This window comes from Microchirus variegatus (genome assembly GCF_963457635.1).
Source record: "Microchirus variegatus genome assembly, chromosome: 15".
In the NCBI taxonomy this organism is placed as follows: domain Eukaryota; kingdom Metazoa; phylum Chordata; class Actinopteri; order Pleuronectiformes; family Soleidae; genus Microchirus; species Microchirus variegatus.
Genome location: NC_139816.1, coordinates 19,921,606 through 19,941,899, shown reverse-complemented (window position 1 = coordinate 19,941,899; position 20,294 = coordinate 19,921,606). Strand labels below are relative to the sequence as shown.

At 39.8% G+C, this 20,294-nt stretch overlaps 3 protein-coding genes across 3 annotated transcripts; 2 read left to right on the top strand and 1 right to left on the bottom strand.

Moving 5' to 3' along the window:
- Positions 1 to 455: 455 nt before the first annotated feature.
- dph2 (diphthamide biosynthesis 2) lies at positions 456 to 4,629 on the top strand. The gene is made up of 7 exons (XM_083902029.1): positions 456 to 605; positions 1,035 to 1,217; positions 1,480 to 1,592; positions 2,217 to 2,437; positions 2,518 to 3,207; positions 4,013 to 4,195; positions 4,355 to 4,629. Exons 2-7 carry the CDS (start codon positions 1,068 to 1,070, stop codon positions 4,480 to 4,482), a joined length of 1,485 nt encoding a protein of 494 aa, XP_083758155.1. The 5' UTR covers positions 456 to 605; positions 1,035 to 1,067; the 3' UTR covers positions 4,483 to 4,629.
- ncf2 (neutrophil cytosolic factor 2) lies at positions 4,627 to 10,270 on the bottom strand (the record flags this gene model as incomplete). Its single annotated transcript, XM_083902030.1, has 15 exons — positions 4,627 to 4,749; positions 4,831 to 4,945; positions 5,227 to 5,338; positions 5,431 to 5,579; positions 5,680 to 5,723; positions 5,940 to 6,003; positions 6,568 to 6,633; positions 6,987 to 7,128; positions 8,265 to 8,308; positions 8,621 to 8,680; positions 8,783 to 8,890; positions 9,088 to 9,222; positions 9,529 to 9,637; positions 9,792 to 9,874; positions 10,097 to 10,270. 15 exons carry the CDS (start codon positions 10,268 to 10,270, stop codon positions 4,661 to 4,663), a joined length of 1,494 nt encoding a protein of 497 aa, XP_083758156.1. The 3' UTR covers positions 4,627 to 4,660.
- Positions 10,271 to 11,219: 949 nt separating this feature from the next.
- garem (GRB2 associated, regulator of MAPK1) lies at positions 11,220 to 18,390 on the top strand. The gene is made up of 6 exons (XM_083901889.1): positions 11,220 to 11,357; positions 12,474 to 12,614; positions 14,341 to 14,471; positions 14,747 to 15,949; positions 16,594 to 16,748; positions 17,183 to 18,390. The coding sequence occupies exons 1-6, from the start codon at positions 11,237 to 11,239 to the stop codon at positions 18,042 to 18,044; spliced, it is 2,613 nt and encodes an 870-aa protein (XP_083758015.1). The 5' UTR covers positions 11,220 to 11,236; the 3' UTR covers positions 18,045 to 18,390.
- Positions 18,391 to 20,294: the final 1,904 nt, after the last annotated feature.

The window sequence follows — 20,294 nt, the reverse complement described above, 5'->3', positions numbered from 1 at the left end:
TTATAACACACCTAGCAATGATAATTAGGCCATTAAAAGCGGTGAGGCATTTAGTCAGGTTTGAAACTAGGGTGTTTTTTGTTGTTTTCACACAAACCTGACAACCCTGGTGTTGAGTCATCTTTATTTCAGTTGATGCTTGTACCGAATGCGGTCGCGGGTGGGCGCTGTGGCACCGTGAGAGGGAGTTAAAAAGAGACTGGGCGACAGTCGCAGAGTTGTTTAATAAGCTTTGTTTGAACGTCACTTAAGGTTATGAGGAGACCCGTGTGAGTTAGGCTGGGTTTTTTTTTTTTACCTAAACCCCCTTTCGCTCGACAGCAGACCCATGCGACCGGATGTGACTAATTTACCCCGTCTTTTATTTTGAAAAACATATGACCCGGAAAGTGTTTGTCCTCTGCTGTTGTAAACTGTGGCTAGCACGTGTGTAGCTGTCAAAGCAGCATCTATTCGTCAACAAATATCCACTCACAACGAACTGTGGGGACACGCGCAGGTACAACGTGTCATGAATTTTAATAATAGTGTGGATTGACTCTAATATAAAACGCAGAGTCGTGAAGGTATGAGAGCTAGCGGCTAAGCTAACAGACCAAGCCCAGGTAAGTTGTGTGCAGCTTTTTGAGAAAGTAGGGAGTTTTCAATTGATAAAGTAGTTAAAAGGGTTGAATGAAGGAAAACTAAAGGTGCAGTAACGACTAACTGTCACATCTTTGTAAAAGTCTTAAAGTTATAGTTTTTCTTTAGATTACTACCCAGTCTACATAAAAGTTCATAATTCAATATAATCTGGACTTTATTGTACAAATACAAAGTAGAACACAGTTTCATAATCTGGAGATTCTGGGAAAAAATGTTCTAGGTCAAATCTGGACCTTTTAACCAGTCTGTAACTTGTGTTATTAGACACTTCCTGAAGCCATCCAACTCTTTCAAAAAACGTGTATGTGTATGTTACTACATAATTGCAAACTATCTTTAGCAAATGCACAATCTGCTTATAACCACCATGTTTTTTTTCTTGCTTACAGACACTGATTGATGTTTTTGTTAATGATGCAATAATGGCTGATGCTTTTAGCAGCAGCTCAGAAACGGTAATCCAACGTGTGGTTGATGTCACAGTGAAGAAAAATACTCCTCCAGAGAAACTTGAAGAGTTGTATCAGATTAAGGAGACGTGTGATTTTATCATTCAGCGTCAATTTAAGAAGGTAAGTTTTTAGTTAACATGACACAGCTTTGAAAAATGTTTTTACTGTTCGGGCAGATCTATGGATTTTTGACTAACTCAAGCTATTAAGATACGCAAAGTAATTAAACCTACAAAGTAAGAAGCAATCAGATTATAGCATATATAAAACAAATGAGACCAGTTATTCACAATGAGCCAGTCAGCTAGGGCTGGCCAGAGTTATTAGCTTTTAATTGTGGTGGATACTGATCAGAGAAATTCATTTTCCTGAATGTTCACAGGTCGCTTTGCAGTTTCCTGATGAGCTGCTGGTGGATTCAGTTGCAGTAGCAGCAGAAATTGAGAGACGATGTAATGCCAAGACGTACATTTTAGGGGATACATCCTATGGCAGGTAACAAGCTGGCATCATTTCATCACATTTTGACACTTTGATCCTGCACACGTTTCATTCGTTTTTAAAGAAATTTGTCAGAAAGTGAGCCGAAGCCCATTAATCCATGCTGCTCCCTGACGTCATAAAACTAGTTGCATGGCCCATTTACCATTTTAAAAACCGATACATTTTGGCACACCTTTGTGTGTAATTTTGGCCAACTTTCTGGACGGCGTGTTCAGTAATAAATAAGTAATCGATGTACAATCTACATCGATTTTTGAATATAATGCATTTATTTACATCCTGGGCACAGGTATGATTCAGAGCCACATTAATTTCTTCTATAGAATTATGGTGAATTAGGATACAAACTATACACGAACACGGTTATAAAAGCTATATGCCTGCCTCCGCACACCTGAGGATAATGAACGGCCTACCTTCAAAACCTAATGTCCCCCTCTGGTGGTGTAAAAAAATAATTCCATAATGACACTAGGTTTTTTTGTTATTGTTTCATTAAGAGATGTACACCTATCTTCAGAACTTGCATACTATATGACTCTAAGCAATTAGGTTTGAATTGAGAGCTCTCATTTATAAAGGTATCACTACATGTTATGTTACTGTCTTGAGCAGCTGCTGTGTGGACGAGGTAGCTGCAGAACATGTTGGAGCCGACTGCATCGTGCACTACGGCAGAGCCTGCCTCAGCCCCTCCAAGAGGCTGCCTCTGATGTATGTGTTTGAGAGGCGACCAGTGGATGTGGAAAAGTGTGCCTCTGCCTTCAGGGAACTCTACCCTGACACGCAGAGTCGTGTCATCATCCTCTATGATGTTAACTATGTTCATGCTATAAGTAAGTTATTCCTTAAAGGTTTGTCTTATCACAACCAAACAGTTTTGGGTCACTTCACATCTTTTTTTTTTTTTTAACAGGTGATCTTCTGACACTTCTGTCTCCCGAGTATACAAAACTTGTTGCCTCAGACCTCGTTGTGGAAGGGGAGCAGTGTCACTGTCATGGCCAGATAAAAAGAAAACATTACGACACCTGTGCGTCAGAACAAGCTAATAACGAGGTTATTTTTCAGTTTGGGCGGCAGTTCTCCTTGGAAGCTGGTTCAAGTGTGACGGATTACAGTGTATTCTACATCGGCCAGGAAGGAGCAGCCCTGCGTAACTTCATGATGACATGGAATCGCTGCTCGTTTTCTTCTTTTGACCCCATAACTATGATGGGGAGGACAGAGTCGGTAAGCATTAACCGTGCACTGATGAAGCGATATTATGCCATAGAACGGGCCAAAGATGCCAGCGTGGTTGGCATCCTGGTCGGCACACTGGGCGTGGCCGACTACCTCAGCATCATCCAGCAGCTGAAGGAGATCATCCACAGGGCCGGCAAAAAGAGCTACATGTTTGCCATGGGGAAACTGAACGTGGCAAAACTTGCGAACTTTCTGGAAATTGACATTTTCGTGTTAATTGCATGTCCTGAGAACTCTCTGCTGGACTCCAGTGAGTTCTATAAACCTGTCGTGACACCATTTGAGATGGAGGTGGCCTGCAACAAGAGCAGGGAGTGGTCAGAGGAGTACGTCACAGACTTTCGACATCTCCTACCAGGTCAGTTTGGAATTTATCACACATCCCTAATCAAGTTACTTTATTTTAAGGGGGTGCATGGATATTAATTTGGAGGTGAGGTTAAAAGAGGAGGGTATGTATGTTTTTATTTTACATGGAGGTTGCTCTGAGGAAAACGGTGAAGGGTCGTAATGTTTTTCTCACTTCTACTGTATATCATAGTTTCTCACTATCAATAATTGTTTTAGCGTATGAAGAAAGGCATCCAGTGTTTGCAATAGACCTTTTGTCATGGCAGACGGGTAACAACAGGAAAAAGCACAGGTGTAAATAATCATATTAATGATGCTTGTCCAGCTGTACTCTGTCCTGGCCATTCTCATGAAGTAATCAGTAACACCTGCAAAACAAATTAAAATGCCAATATTATAATTTCTTTATAAAATTAAAAAATGTGAGGTTTTCTAAGTGGTATATTTCCTAACTTCTAATTAATTTTGAAATTCTGTAAGTATTGAGGAGTGTCAGTCATGTATATTTTAACTTGTAGTATCTCACTGTGTATGCTTTACCCGATTAGTTATTATTGGTGCCATACGTTGTGTTAATGATACACATTTCAAGATATTTTGGGATGGTGTCAGGTCGATTGGAACGTCAAAAAAATGTAATGGTGAAGCAAATCTTGTTGGAAATGAGATTCATCCATCTCCCCGACTGCAGTGTTTTTTTTAGTTTTTTTACTAATATCTTGATTAGCCAAACACATTGAAGTCTGTATTTTATCATTGGCAGCATATTGACAAATTTTTCTTTGTAAATGTAAATCTCAAACCTGCTCTAGGTGGACAGAGTCATGTGCCTTTGACTGATCAGGTGGAGGACAGCGAAGACACCGATGTTTCTTTAATCACCGGTGCTCTGCGAAGCCACGGCGTGTCCAACAGTGAACCTGCCGAGTCTTCACATGGCTCCTCTGTGGTCCTCAGGAATCAGAATCTCACCGTAGCCAACACAAACCCAGCTGGTAAAAGGAAATTTTAATAACTGTGCTTCACATGTTGCTGTTTTGTTCCTTAATTATATGCATCTACATGTTTATTGAAGAATTGTGGACACAAACGGGTAACTGTTACAGACTGATATGACTTGAATTACAGTTACACATTTAGCTTTCTCTTTTCAGCATCTTTTCTGGCAGAACGAAGCTGGCGTGGCCTAGAGCAGAAGTTGGGAGAGACTCCTGTGGTGAAGGCAGTACAGGGCAGGAGAGGAATAGCTATCGCCTATGAAGAGGAAGGAACATCTTCATGATCATTTACCAGGAATCCACATGGTCTTCATATGATTATTTAACCGTCAGTATGTGACTTGTAGTTACTGTAATTTATCATTAAATAGTCAAGATTCTGGCTGTGGTTGGTGTACCTGACCATTTTTTTTTTTATTTCACCGACTGAATTGTGCAATCACTTTTCTTTAGCAGCGACATTCACAGGAGCTTCCTCACTTCCTCCACAAAGGATGCAGGGAATATACCACTGTGTCCATTACACTGTCCTTCAAACCAATCCTGGTTCACTAAAGAAAAAGAAAGAGACAAATAAATAAAAAAATCAAACATCTTGATTAAAATCACAGGTCGTGTGAAAAGAGTCTCACCTCTAGAGAGCAGTGTGATTGTATCCCCTTGATTAAAACTGAGATCCTCCGGATTTGATGACTCATAGGAATGAAGTGCCTTGAACTGGATCTCGTCTGGCCTTTCATCAGTTTGCTTAAACCATAATACACCCACACACCAGTCAGTATTGCTCAATTTCATCATAGCTTAAGCAGTTTGTTTTGGTTTAACTCTACAATGCCTGCTCTTTGTTGTGCTTGAGGTCTTGTGTAATGTCACAGTCACATATCTACACTGTTGATGATGAATAACAAAGTTTGCAGACATTGATCAGTAAAAGTTATAAATATGTTCATCCCCAAAAAACTACAGTGTAAACTAGAATAACTGTTTAATGAGGATATTATGAACGGTAGTATTTGACCATGTTTTACCTTCTTGGTTTGGCACCACAACGTGATCCACCTCCCATTGGCATGACTCCACACACTTTCCATTTCTGTTTTGGCACTGATCACGCTTTGTTCATCAGCCTCGGAGCTTAAACTAAATCAAACAAGGGGACTGAGTCCTGTGCTACGCAGCAACACAGTATACTGGACTGGTTTAACTGGAAGACATTTGAATGTGCACCGTACCTCAAGGTCACTGCAGTAGAGGGGAGATCCAGTTTCTTACTGATTTTCTCCAGCAGCATGTCAAAGTGAAATCCGGGGGGTAATGAGATGGCAAAGGTGAATGTGTGATGGACTTTGACAATATATGAATTATCAGTAGACTGGGCATCCTGGAAAACATGAAAATATACGTAGTTTCATATTCTCACAGCAATGGAAGGAAAAGTTTTGTTCATAACATTTTGCCTCAGGGATTTTTACTTGGCATACTTTATGTTTTCCGTCTTCATTACGATTCTCATGTGGAATCGGACCTTCAATACATAAAAAAAAGAGAAAAGGGGTTATGTCCTCCATGTGGTATTGCTTGAACAAATCGCAAATGCACAAGTCACAGTTGGAAAAGCACAGGTGGAAATGAACAAATCAGTGATGGCTGAGTTGCAGTTCACTGTCACTGACGATGTTAATGTTATCACTAACACCTGTGCTTTAATTTAGCACCTATTAGAAAATGGTGTAGAGAAAACCTTGTTTTTCTGTTCTCCTCTCAGGTCTGGTTGGTGGCTTTCGATTCGGGGGGCTTCGTATTCCCTGTCCATGGTTATTCCCATCATATATTCAAAAATATATGACATATATGACATAATTACGCCATTATTTTCATACTGACATCAAAAGTTCCACATTTCATCACATGCAATTCCAGAAATCTGCACACTCTTAGAAAGAAGGGTTCCAAAAGTGTTCTTCTACAAGGGCTGAGGTTTTACCTTGAACCATTTGCTTCTGAAAAACCCTTTCCCAAAGAGAGGGTTTTTCAAGGGTTCTTGGTAACACTAATGGTTCCAGTAATCATTTTGATCCAGAGAACCCTTTAAAACCCTTTTCCTGAATAAATGGTTTTAAAAGGGTTCTTGGTAACATAGGGTTGGTTCTACCTGGAACCAAAAAGGGTTCTATGAGGACAAGCTAAATAATCTTATATGGTTCTACTTGGCACTTTTATTTCTAAGAGTGCAGATCATGTTTAGAAAGGAAGGAACTGGTAATTGGTATCCACAAATACTCTAAAAGATATAAGGGTATAATTACTGCATTATGTCTATAATATTACATTTTTGTAGCAGTCAAAACAGTTAGAAAATAATTCCTTACCTCGTTCGGTTTAGATTTCGATGAGATCTCCAAAGGTTCCAGGTAGTTGTATGGAACCAGTCCCCTCTAGAATCAATGCAGAAACTGAGGTGTGTTTTCAATTCTTTGTAATATTTCATTAAAGGCCCAGTGCGTAAACTTTAAGTGAGATTATTTGCATTAATCAGAATTTAAAGTAAACAAGTACTCTTACATTACAATCGACTGATCGGATGATTATAATTACCCCAGAAAGAGCCTTTTATATTTATATCAGAAAATGGGTCACAATGTATTTAACAATAGCCCACAACGGACAAATTAAACATCTTTGAGTTTTGATTCTAGCTTCAAGTTGGAAGTTCACTGTACCTTTACACATACATAACACAAATGTGTAAGTGTGTATGTGTGTATGTGTCTTTTTGTGCTGCTCTTACTCTGTCATTGAAGACCACAGTTGCCCAGTTATCAGTTCCCCTTTGGAGCACAAACACAATGTTGCCCGGCACTACGGCCAACTCCTCCCTGGTCTCAGGGACAAACTCAAACAGAACAGTGTGGGGCTCTCCCTCCAAAGCCCTGCAGAGATAGGACACACCAAACAGCCACACCTATTAGCATTTGTATCCTTCCTCAAAGAGAAGAATAGTCTAATATCTTTGCCAAATATTTTCTAGAACCATATTATTCATAGATTTGCCTGAAGTTATTATGTGTTATGTGTATTTTTGCTCTACTGCTTGATTTTATTCCATTGTGCACATCATCCATGTAGAATATGTGTAGTTATTTGCAAACAAAAGCTTATTCAGAACAACTCATACATATACTTAACAAAAATATAAACGCACAAACTTGAAATTGTGAACAAAAATAGAATGTCATGACATTTTCTCAGATTCTTGATGCATTTGTTTATGGAATGATTAGTTTTGCTCAAACCCAGTAGTCCAGTGTCACTTGGCCACTCCTATTGTCTACTCTACAATCTCAGATTGAGTATTTCAACTCACGAGAGTCATGGAGCATGGCAGAGTGGTGGTCAATATGTGTGACCATTACGCAGACCAGACTCCTTATGGTCTTGTCAGTAAAAGGGCACACCAAAATGTGGACTTTTGTCACTTGTCCATATGCCACAGATGTCACAAATCATGAGGGAGCGTGCCATTGGCATGCTGAGTGCTGGGTTGAGCGTTACAGCTGTGGCAACACAACTGAATGTGCATCATTCCACGATCATTCCAGGCCACGGTCAACAACCTGGGGATGTCCATGCGTCGCCGGTGTACCGCTCTGCGTGAGGCTAATGGTGGACACATGTTATTGAAGTTTGTGAACTTGGATCATCGACCCCCATTGTGTTCTTCCTGCCATTACTCCAGGACTTTTGTTTTGAAATTGATCCTAAAGCTTGCAAATTAAAGCCACTTTATTGCGTTTATATTTTTGTTGAGTGTAGTACATCATCAAATCAAAAAAAAAATCAGTCGATTCAATGTGCATTTGGTGATCATCTAGGCCAGGGCTTCTCCTGCATGTTTAAGATGTTTCCCTGCTCCAACACACACGATTCAAATAAATGGCTCCTTATCAGGCTTCAGAAGTGATTACCGACGAGCTGAACATTTGAATCAGGTGTGTTTGAGCAAGGAAACATCTAGAGTGAGAAATACTGATCTAGGCTGTGTAACAGTGAGATAAGACGGTTGTACCTGAGAACTTCAGGTTCCTTTGGAAAAGTTGGACCATCTTCCGTCTGTCAAATGTAAACAAACAGGCCATAATTACTGGAAACACTTTGCATGTATGTTCTCAACTTGTTGCAGCACAGCTACACAGTGAAACTTTTATATACTGTACATGATGTTATATAATATATCAACTCCTGCCTGGCAAAATTTTGTGTTATATAAAGATGGTAAATAAAATAATTTACAATGCACCGGGTTACATCTAAGTTATCTGTGCATCATGGCCACCAGTGCAGGTTGATCAGGGTTGTGCACATTTTAATGCTGCTTAAGTTTATATAGCATCAGATTTGACTGTTTTATTAGACAAATGTCACCTGAGGCTGTAATGGAGCAAAGCCAGAAAAGTCATCCTGAGGAACCACAGATGCAACCACCTGAGGAGAATGTGACATATTGAGATTTGCATTTTACTGGACAGTTTAATTGCGTTCATGTAGTAATAGTTGTGTCATTGATGTTGGTTAGTAATGTCTTACCTTCGCTTTGCCCAGATAGTCCTTCTTCTCCAGCTCAGCAACGTAACGCTTATTTGGTTTGAATAGCACTTTTGATGGGAACACCACCAGTTTGAAGGTTTTCTGTTTCTATTTTTGTCAGAGCACATGAACAGAAAATCACACTGAGCACCATCCATGCTTCATTCTTGACCCACATTCACCTGCTGTATTTTGGTGTAGCATTAGGCTGATTTGTGTATATAAATGGTGTTACTCTTATACAATAATTTGAAAAGCAGAACTTTTTAGATGATGTGAAACATCAACGTTTGCCATTTTCATACCAGTGTTGACTGCAGTGCTTGGTCAATGATGTTGAGCTTGATGTCTGTCTTGCAGTCGAGAGCCTTCACAAGGTATTCTTGAGCTGTTTCCCAGTTGCCCAGCTGGGCCTCAGCCAGCGCCAGATTGTGGAGAACCTGTCTCAGGAAACATTGATATTGCATCAGAGGCTTCTCACTAATTTGATTACTCATGGATCCCGTGGAACTAAGAAGAATGAGTTACAGCCAACAAACTGGAGATTCATAAGTCAGTAGACAGGTTTAACAACATTAGAGTTCAGGATAAAGGTGTTCTACTGTAAGAGTCACTGGGCCAAATGCCAGAGGAAGACAGAGCTGTAGTCTGAAGTAGTATATTTATTTATTTATTTATTTATAAATGACAGCATTTGGAGGTTCAACAAGAACATATAAATTAACTCAGGGCTTTAAAATACTTACATCACATGCATATAATTTGTATCTGAGTCCAAGTGCTTTGTAATCTATCAGCTGATTTCCTCTTAGTTTTCTGAAGGCATGCTGGAAATCACCTGAACTCTCTTCATACCTACAGGAAGCAGGAAGAATTCATGAACTACATTTGCATGTAACGCATCACAAACACAACGTGATAGCATTATTGTGTCAAAGATGTTTTGACGTTAACTTTAAAAATGAAAGATTCATCTGGACATTTTCTTTAGATGAGCGATGTTTCCTACCTCTTTTTACTGTAAAAGGTGATTCCTCTCTGAAAAAAGGCAACGGCCAAATGCTCATCCTTGCGTATGCTGCAATCAAATGCCTGAAAGACAAGAAACACCTCAGCTTCCTCTACAAGAAAACAGAAGCAGCAAACACTACTTCTTCTTTTTCAGTAACTTGCACTTTTCGGGGTGGTAAAATACATCTCAATGTTATCAGCTACATGCAAACAAGATTTTACTTTTGGCTGCGAAATAAATGTGTCCCAGTAAATGAAGAATTTACCATTTCAAGGCAGTATCCTACTGGTGGCCAGACATACCTTTTCAGCAGCATCCAGGTCTTGGTTAATAAGATGGAGACAGCCTATGTCAAAGCTAATTTTGGAGTTTGGTTCTTGGATTGACAGGAAAATCTCAAGTGCTCCTGACAAATCCTGTCTTTCAACACAAGTGACAGCCTCATCCCACTGCCGCAGAGTGTCAACAAAAGACATAGTCGCTATAGTTTGGCGTTGGATGGTTTCAGAGCAGAGTGAGGAAGTTCCTCTTATTTGTACCAGTGAAATAAGGAAGTATGATGATGACCGTCATTTCCACTTCCACATCACCACCCCCCACATTGTTGTCTGGCAGGTGTGCATGGTTATCATTAAGGTATTGATAAGGTTTTGGGTGTCCATATGAATGGTAATCAACACAGTGTCCTAATGAATAATGTACTTGTTGTTGTTACATCTTAATGACCTTTATATATAGGGTATAACCCCAGTTTAGAGAGGTTAAGGCTTTGGTTATGTTGTCCAAATGGAAATCAGGGTTTATTATCACATTATAACACAGTGAACGAATCATTTAAAGACATCCTTTCCACTGAAGGAAATGTCAGATGATTTTTGGAAGCTATGACAGTGTAAACATGTCGATTGTGTAATAAGGACTGAAGTACACAGAGATAAGGATGAAGTCGTGTGTGCTTTTATGATGACGTACAAGCCTCACAGCTGGAGCAACAAGTGGTGTTTTATTTTGGAAGACGCTGTCATTATTCAGCCGTCTTGCATTTCCAGTCAGTTTTCAGCATCAGTTATATGAGCAAATATGTACATAACGAAGCGTATGCGTGTTCAGGTGACGTTAGCGTAACCTCGTTTGGCGCCCATAGTAAACAAAACTTTTATTTTAAAAGAGCACATTACGCATTTCCGTTGTTCGTGTGGCTAACTTGCCTCGGTGCTGCCGTCGCTAGTTAAACAAACATGGCTCTGCTACATTATCAGACAACATATCTTAACGATACGTAGGCAAATGATAATGCGACGGTCAACGAGGAACGTGCCGACTGTATAGCTGTAGATGGGGACTCGGCGTTTTGCGAAGCTAGTTAGCTTGGTGTAGCCTTTTGTGACCGTATTTACACTCAGCTAGGTTAGCTTCCTAGTTGGCTAATGTAAGCTAGCAAAATGGACCTTGGAACAATGTTGTACAACAATTTAAAAGATGTTACGTGGAGCACGACGTCCCTGCCATTGGATCAACTCGTCAGTACGTACAGACTGCCTCAAATTGTCAAGCTGGACAATGGTTAGTAACTTTCTGACACTGTCAAGTTTATAACCTACAGCCCAGTCGAGGCTAGCAGCTAGTGAACAGCAAGGGTAAACTCAGTTGTTTTACACAACCATGCGGTTTATTTTCTCAACCTGTCTTAGTGATTTTCCAACACATTTGCGTCGTTGAGGTTCAGAAAGGTGGTGTGTTATTTTGAAGACAACCAGGCTGTCAAATGTTACCGTGTAACTAATGTGAAAACGAACAAGTTAACAAGGTATAAATGTGTGGGAGGGAAATAATTGAAAACATCACATAGGTGTTTCATTAAAAGCGACAGCTGTTTGTTAGATACATATTTAACATAGGACAACAGATTCCACAGGCAGAGTTGGGTTGCATCACGTATGTTAACTGTGTCTATTAGATAAGATTGGGATTCTTGCGAAGAGTGGCATCTTCTGACACATTTGGAGACTCAAATAAAGATTTGTTTGACATGACATCTAGTCACAGGCGATGCAGTGCGATGTCAGGGTCATGCTGAGTATAGCAATTAAAGCATTCTGATGTAGTACTGTTTTAGAGAGGTATTGATTAAGGAATGAGTTGAAGTCGATGGGCGATAGTGACTTGAGTGCTGTGCAGTCCATTGCTGTGGATCCTGATCCTCATAAATAATGTTTAATTAATTTGGCCAACAATACTGAGGGGTTCGTTTTAGTTCTGCTCTCACTGCTCCCAAACTCGTGTTTAACACCATGAGATATTATGACATGTCATAAAATGATTGTCATCATTTAAATAAATGGTTATTAACATTCGGTGACTTCAGGACTAAATTAAGACATTATTTGTACAAAAATACAGGCATGTATGAAGTATCATTTCATATGGGTTGTAAAATCTAATTTGTAGAGAGGAAAACATTGGCTCCATACATTAGAGTTCCTTGCAATGCAGTTTTAATGAGGCACCTTTCAGATACGTGTTCTCTCAGTTGCCGGTGGATGTTTCGTTGAAACTGCTCTGAATGGTGTAACAGGGTGTAGACCTCCATTTTTCAGTCTCCACAATTTTTTGCACCTGCTTGTGTTTAATGAGATGTGAACATCACTTTTCTGGTTTGTTTTGTTTTTAATCCTGTAGGTCAGCTGGTGGAAGGTTTGAGAGACAATGACTACCTCTTGATTCATTCCTGCCGTCAGTGGACGACTATTACTGCCCACAGTCTTGAGGAGGGACACTATGTGATTGGGCCCAAAATAGAGATCCCAGTGCACTATGAAGGTATGACATATTTATTGACATGCTTTTTAGGTTTGCCTGATTAAAAACCAAGTAAGTTGAAGTTTCATGTCAGGTCACTTCATTATACACATAGTTTTATTTGTATAAGAAATAGCACATTCCATTGAAAGCGTTGAAAACACTAAACATTGATGCCAATATCTCACTGCTGATCCTTTGGTGTGAATGTACCTTTTAAAATTCAGGGCTTATAGTGCTCCAGGTGTCACATGACTCAGTTTGCTCACACCACCATGTTAGCAGGAAAAGCTTGGAAAAAAAATGAACGACACCACTGCCAAGCTATTAAGAGTCTACTGTGCTGTTTAAATCCATGTAATGGAGTTCGGGCAATATATTGCAGAAACTGACACTGAATATATTTGACCCTCACGATACCCCTGGGTGCTTTTCGCAAGTATGGAAACAGCTGGACTGGACATCATTTTAGACCTCCAGGAGTATGAAATCTTCAACTGTCTGATAAACTTTCCCTTAGTCTACTCTACGTTGCAAACAAGCACATAAAATATACCAGATATTTTATTTAATTAGTGTTGGAATCTGTAACGACACTGAAGTTGGTATCCAGATTTGCAAGTGAAATTTAATTTAGAACTGTTTGCGCCCCTAACTTAGCCAAATAGAATAAAGGTTTTATGTGCCATACTGTGTCTCAAAATACAGTAAGACTTTACACTAAATTCCAAAATGCTTTCACCCAACAACACACATTTTAACACCAGTAAGAAGCATTAAAACTCGACAATCATCCTTAGTTACATTTCCCTTAAGTTTCTTCTGAACTCCTAATTGGGAAACTGTGAATCTGGATGTAAACATCAGTGTCCTGATTTATGAAGATACCTGATATGATCACTCACAAGAGGAATCTCTTGCCTGTGAGTCCCCGTCGCCATTAGGGATGCAACGGTACAGTTTTCCCACGGTACGATTTCAATATCTTAATATAAAACTACTCAGATTAGCAAAGGCAATATTGCATTGTAAAAATAATTAAAAGCACAGATATAATCACACCACAAACTTTATTTAAACAATAGTGCCCTATTAGATCAAATTAAACAGAAAACATAAAACCACACAAATTAAAAATAAATAAAGTTTAGTGCTATCCAATAAAAATAAACAGCATTTTAAACCACTCACAAAAACTATAACTACAAATACACCGTGCTGCTCCAAGTGAAAGATGGTGATGACGACATAAACGAGAGGCTTGCTCGGAGTCGAGCTGTAGGTGAATGTGGAGCCAACTTCAGCGTTGTGATGCGAGGAAGACGTTTACCCAGAGCGCCGAATATCCAACTTAAAACTAACTTCTGACAACTGTTCTGGCATCCTGGTGCGCAACAGCTACCCACTGTCTTATTTTTTTTAATGTAATAGAGTTGCCTGACATGTGACCTGGTAGATATGCTCCTGGTCATACACGTCTATGGACGTGAGCAGCACCACTTCTTGCCAAAAATATGTTGTTTTTCTGTTGCATGATAGGATTGCATGACATCAGCTACTGGAGCTCTGTATGAACCTTATTGTAAGAAGGAATAATTCCTTGAGGTTGATGCAGAGAATATCCTGAAACTCTTGAAGTCTGACAGTGCAGTAGAGGATGTGTAGTGCACATATTGTACTATGATCCAGTTAATGATGCTTCAGTGTTCTCTTGTCATTTGTAATAATCTGCCTTTTCTTCCCTTAGGCCAGTTTAAGTTACTGGAGCAGGACAGAGATGTCAAGGAGCCCGTGCAGTACTTCAACAGTGTGGAAGAGGTGGCCAAAGCATTCCCTGAAAGAGTATATGTCATGGAGGAAATAACTTTCAATGTCAAGGTACATATTATCTCTTAATATGTTGCAGTATAAATGCTTTTAGAGTTTGTTGTAGATTACTCTTGTTTAATGAATGACTACTACCATTTCTTATGTCTGGTTCATTCCACATTTAAAAGTTACACACTACAGTTTTAAGCTAGCACATCACTGAAATGTATCCTTTCATACCGTCTTTTTGTGGGGGTCAATTTTCTTTTAACATGGTCTCACTCTTATGTAAGTGTTGATGTATCAGCCTCATGTTAATACTTGTTCATATTACTGTTGCACAGATGGCTTCAGGGGAATGCAACGAAGACACAGAAGTTTACAACATCACACTTAGCACTGGGGATGAGCTGACATTAATGGGCCAAGCTGAGATCCTCTACGCCAAGACCTCCAAAGAAAAATCGAGATTCAACACCATTTTTAAAAAGATCGGGAAGCTGAACTCCATCAGTAAGATCGGTCGGGGCAAGATGCCTTGCTTGATCTGCATGAACCATCGCACCAACGAAAGCATCAGCCTGCCTTTCCAGTGTAAAGGCAGATTCAGCACTTGTAGTCCTCTGGAGCTTCAGATGCAGGATGGTGAACACACCATCAGGAACATTGTGGAGAAAACCCGTCTACCAGTCAATGTAACGGTACCCAGCACGCCACCTCGCAACCAGCATGATATCCACCTCATCCGTGAGGGTCATCGCTACAAATTGGTCAACATTCAGACAAAGACTGTGGTTGTGTGCTGCGTTTTGCGAAGCAGCAAAATTATCCCCATCCATTTTCCCTTTCACATGGCCATGCCCAGATGTATTATTCCAGAAGAACTGCTGATAGGAGAGTTGTGGCTAGAAACTATGGTGCATCGCTGGTTCTCCTTCTGTCAGGAGCAGTTTGACATTGACGACTATTCCCGTGCTGTACGGGATGTGCGGACAGACTGGAATGATGAGGGTAAGAGCCCAAAGAAAGGCAGCGGGAATGGTAGTTGCAGTGGAAGCAGCGGAGGTAGCAGTACCTCCAACGGGTGTCCCAGCAACATGCAGATTCCCAGCTCTTTGTCTTACGCAAGGGATGAGCTCACCCAATCCTTCCACCGACTCTCTGTGTGCGTGTACGGCAGTAATCTACATGGAAACAGTGAGGTCAACTTGCAGGGCTGTATGACAATCTGTGGGGATTGGGCTCTTCTTCCCTCTGATTGCATTCCTTCAGACTCAGGAGAGAATGAACATTTCTTCCCTGAGCTGGTGGACAGCACAAGCCAACAACCACCCTTCAACAAGTCTGATGTTCCGTATGAGGAGTTGTGGTTGGATCACTTGAGAAGTCAAATCCCCAAACCCTCGTTAAGTGAGGGAACCAGAGGCATTAACAATGGCTGTGGAACACCAGCAGCCTTGTCATGCCCCGTCACTTGTCCTGTTGGGGCTATAACCAGTTCAGACGTCTCTCTTACTCCACCACCAGTCCCGCCAAAGTCTGAAGCTGTGAGTGTTATTATTATTATTATTTCTTCCACCAACAAAGTTTTGTGTTTCAGTGATGTTTGCCTGACTATTTGCCTTTTAACAAGATTATGCAAAAACTACAAACTCTTGAAGAACCCATTGACTTCTTGAGCAGATTTAATTAAAGGGGGTGGACACAGGTTTTTTTTTCTTCTTGCTTCCATTGGGAGATGAGGCAGTTTTCAAAATGTTCTAGAGATCATAATGAAACAAATAGTCATGTGTACAGTGTTAATATCTACAAACAGTTATAATTGGATGCAGATCTCGGTAAAAAATACACATTGTAGTGTTGAAAGTGGTATGGGCTCCCTGTGTGAACAGAGTTAACGATTAACACTGAAGCTGGCATCCGATTAAAGAGATTAAAATGTGCTGGATTTTACACAGTTACACATTGTTTTTTTTTGTTAACCCCTCCTGCATAGATTAGTAATCTGAACCCATCCATAACAATGTCAGACTACATCTATACCAGTGAAACTGTTTATACTAGGAAAAGTAAATATTTAGTTTTTTGCAGATTACATGCTGACCGTAATTACAAGTTGTGATTTATAAGATTATAACACAAAGCGACGTCAACATGTTTTTTAAATTTTTTTATAAACCCTTCTCTCTAGGTGAAGGAAGAATGTCGTCTTTTGAATGCCCCACCAATCCCTCCACGAGGACTGAAACAGATGCCGTCTGTGCCCATCCTGTCAAAACCACGACAGAAAGAGACCCGCTCTCCAAGTCCAACCCTCTCCTATTACTCCTCTGGTCTCCATAATATGTAAGAACTCGAAGCATTTCATTGTACAACAGCAGCAAACATTACACTTGGTTACCATAACAAAAGAAGACATCTGAAAACTAATTAATATTTAATCCCACACAAGCGAGGTTACATAAACATAGCCTTATTCTCGTTCCAAAAGCTGATATGCTGACATTTTCGCAATAGCTCTCTGTGGATTCTTTTTTCTCTCCTCCATGCAACTACCCTCTGAAATCCACTTACGTATTCAGTAGCTGTGTCCCTCATGTATTCTCAAGATACATTTTAGTTTAGATGAAAAGAAATGGGCCTGTGGATTTAAGTTTCTCCTGAGCCAGCATTCTTTTCTTTAACAGCTGTAAAACATGTCAGTGTTAAATGTCTGAACCATCATGAGACTACCAGGGAGTTTCCTGTCCTACCATGTAATAATGTGTTTTCATCACCAGAAGTGGAGCGTGTGAACAAGAAGCAGCCGACCCACAAGAGCAAAGCCATGTGTGCTACCCGTGTAACTGGGGTAAATCCAACAGCACCGAGCCAAATACTTTGCCCAGCAGCAGCAGCCTGCCATCAGATGGGATGTCATCCAGATTGTCTTGGCCGAATAACTTCAGTGGGGGAGAATCACACTGCATCGAGGAATTTCTACCGAGCAGCTGTCGGAGTTACTACAGTTATCCCAGAAAAAGGTCCCCGAGCACCACAAAAACCTGCACGTCGAGTCTCGTCGACTTTGATGGCCGAGAACACGCGCTAAGCGGTAAAGACTTTAGGTTGCAGAACGCCTCTCTGAGTCAAGTCTGCACAAAATCCTCAAGTTACAATTCAGAAGTGTACAGAGACAAGCCGATAGAAGAATCCAACACTAAGCAGAGCCTCTCCTGTCCCATCTTACCCCCGAGGACGCCTAAATCAAACGCTGTAAAGAAGTGCACAGACGTGCCGCCAGCGTCGGGCTGTGTCAGTCCGCAGGTAAACGCAGAATGTTCGCTTACACAACACGAGCAGAGCACCAAAGAGATTTATTCCATCAGTAACTCATTAACTCCTGAGAGTCCGTCCTTGTCCCCCACTGAACAGTGGCAGCCCCCGTCCAGCCTGGCAGGCCTCTCCATCGAAGAGGTGTCGAAATCCCTGAGATTTATTGGCCTGCCAGATGACATTGTCTCTCTTTTTGTGTCGGAGAAGATTGACGGGAATTTACTCCTGCAGCTCACTGAAGAGATCTTGTCGGAGGACTTCAAGTTAAGCAAACTACAGGTGAAGAAACTCATGCAGTTCATAAATGGATGGAGACCCAAGATCTAACTTATTAACGACACTAAATGCTGCTGTGAAGCAGAGTCATGCCTTCAGTATATTATGCTATGCACACAAAGCCACAAAGAATTTGTTTTGTTGATAGTAATTTTATGTTTCTTACTATATTGTGGAGAAGATTGTTGGGTTCTTCCCAGCCCACTTAAAGTTCTGTAGCTCTTCATCATGTGGCACTTTCATGAAGACATTGTCACATTTTTCCACTTATGGCCGCTGTAGTGTTCGTGTCATTACAAAAACCCCAATGAAACTAGGAAAGAAAAAAAAAATTAAGAATCTAATTGACGAGGACTAAGTTCTTAAAGGGGATTATTAAAGAATATATATTTGTTCAATTCAAATAGCTTTATTTGCATAGAGAAATAATATCACAAACCAGAGAATGGGCTTTAACATATATTGTGTAATTTACACATGAAAACCAACACTTAACAGGTACATTTATCTTCACCCACCCCAATTTCTGAAATGGCATTAATCTTTTTTGTTTTGTTTTATTTTATAACCGTGACATTTGTATGCATATATGCATTAACTTAGTATTTTGTATGGGATTAGTTCTTGCATGTTTTTAATGACACTATAAAGTTACTGAAGATCAATTTGTGAACTTCACAAACGCAAACAGTCGATCTAATTCACGACCGTGGAACCTCTAACATGCATTAAGATATTTGTGATCTTTTAAAAGTTGACTACCCCTTTAAGCTGGTCTCATGCTGAGCTCCATCAGAATCTGCAAAGCTTCTTGTTTTACTTGTACATCTCACAAGCCAGTGGTATCTTATTGATTTATAATTCATTTGGCATTTTGGAAAAATGAACAGGGCCAGTGGCCGTGACGATAAATAAGAGTTTATTTTTCTCGATAGAAATTGTGTATGAATTATTTTTAAAAGATAAAACAGAACACACGTTTCCTTTCAGTCTGATATCACTTTGCACCATTTTGGTTTACTGTCTCATTTTTAGAAGATGAGTTGCTGCACACATTTAACACAATTGGGCTTTTGTTAGAATTCTTGGTGTGATGTTTTTCTATTCAGAACTATGCTAATTAAGTGTGAGCTAAATCAAGTGATTGTCTTTGTCTCTTTTAGAGATTTATATTTCAACTCTTCTCATTCAAGCTCTTATTTCCCTTTTTAACAAACACTAACTTAAATACAGCAATTACTCCACTTGAGGTTATTTATAATTGAAAATGAATGGCTGATGTCTAAAGTCCTCACTCGAACACTAACGTGATCTTTCTACGTTAACTACAAATCATGCATCATGCACTTTGTTAGATTTCAGTCTAATTAACTGCTATTACGGTCATTAAATATAAATAAAAGAAGTGTCTATGAAGAGAGAGAGAGAGAAAGGGGTGAATGCACTACATTTTCAAAATTAAAATGGTACGTCTCCTCATTGTATGTATTACAAGTGTACTCGAATGCAAGACATGAGGAAAAGCTTTTCTGCGCCTTAACCCAGAGACCTTAAAATATGATATTTTAACTTGGCATTTTTGTTTTTTTCATCACGGGAATATGCTCTAACATCTCACTGAGGGAATGTTAAGTTTGCATTATGACCCTCGGAGACATGCAAACTTTAAGTTTAAGCTTATATATTTGGTACATTTTGTCTGTCTCTTTGATTCAGAGTCGATTTATTTATGCAGTTATTTAACTCAACAATATATGCAGAAAAGTTATTCTTTGACTGTGTTTAGGGCTGATTTTATTGAAGGTGCCTCAGTCACAATGGCTTCTATAAAACCCCCAGGTCTGATCTGTTGGCTGTTGTTTTCTCCCCCTCACATTTTTTGCAGTGGGGTTGTTACATATTGTACTTGATATTTTCATTTTGTATGTAAAATGTAAGTTTTAAAAAAGAAGAAAAAAAAACATTGATCACTAATGTTGAAATGATTTTTACTGAGGAAAAAGCTTATGTTCAAATATCTGTTTTTAGTTGTTTTTACTCTGAAAAACTTGGGTTGTACTTGGGTTTACATAGATGCACGCATTAAAACAACGGTCGGTCATGAAGAAGAAGAAGAAGAAGAAAAAAAACTTGCCAGTCTCAATCACACTACATGGACAGTGACCCCCCCTCCCCCCAGAAAAAATGTTAATAAGCCACGTGTCCAGTTTATTTTCTAACTCAGTCACAGTATGGACGTTTTCATGGGGAATGGTATGTGTCTGTGGACACTGTGATTGTACGGTGGTTTATTTCCTATGC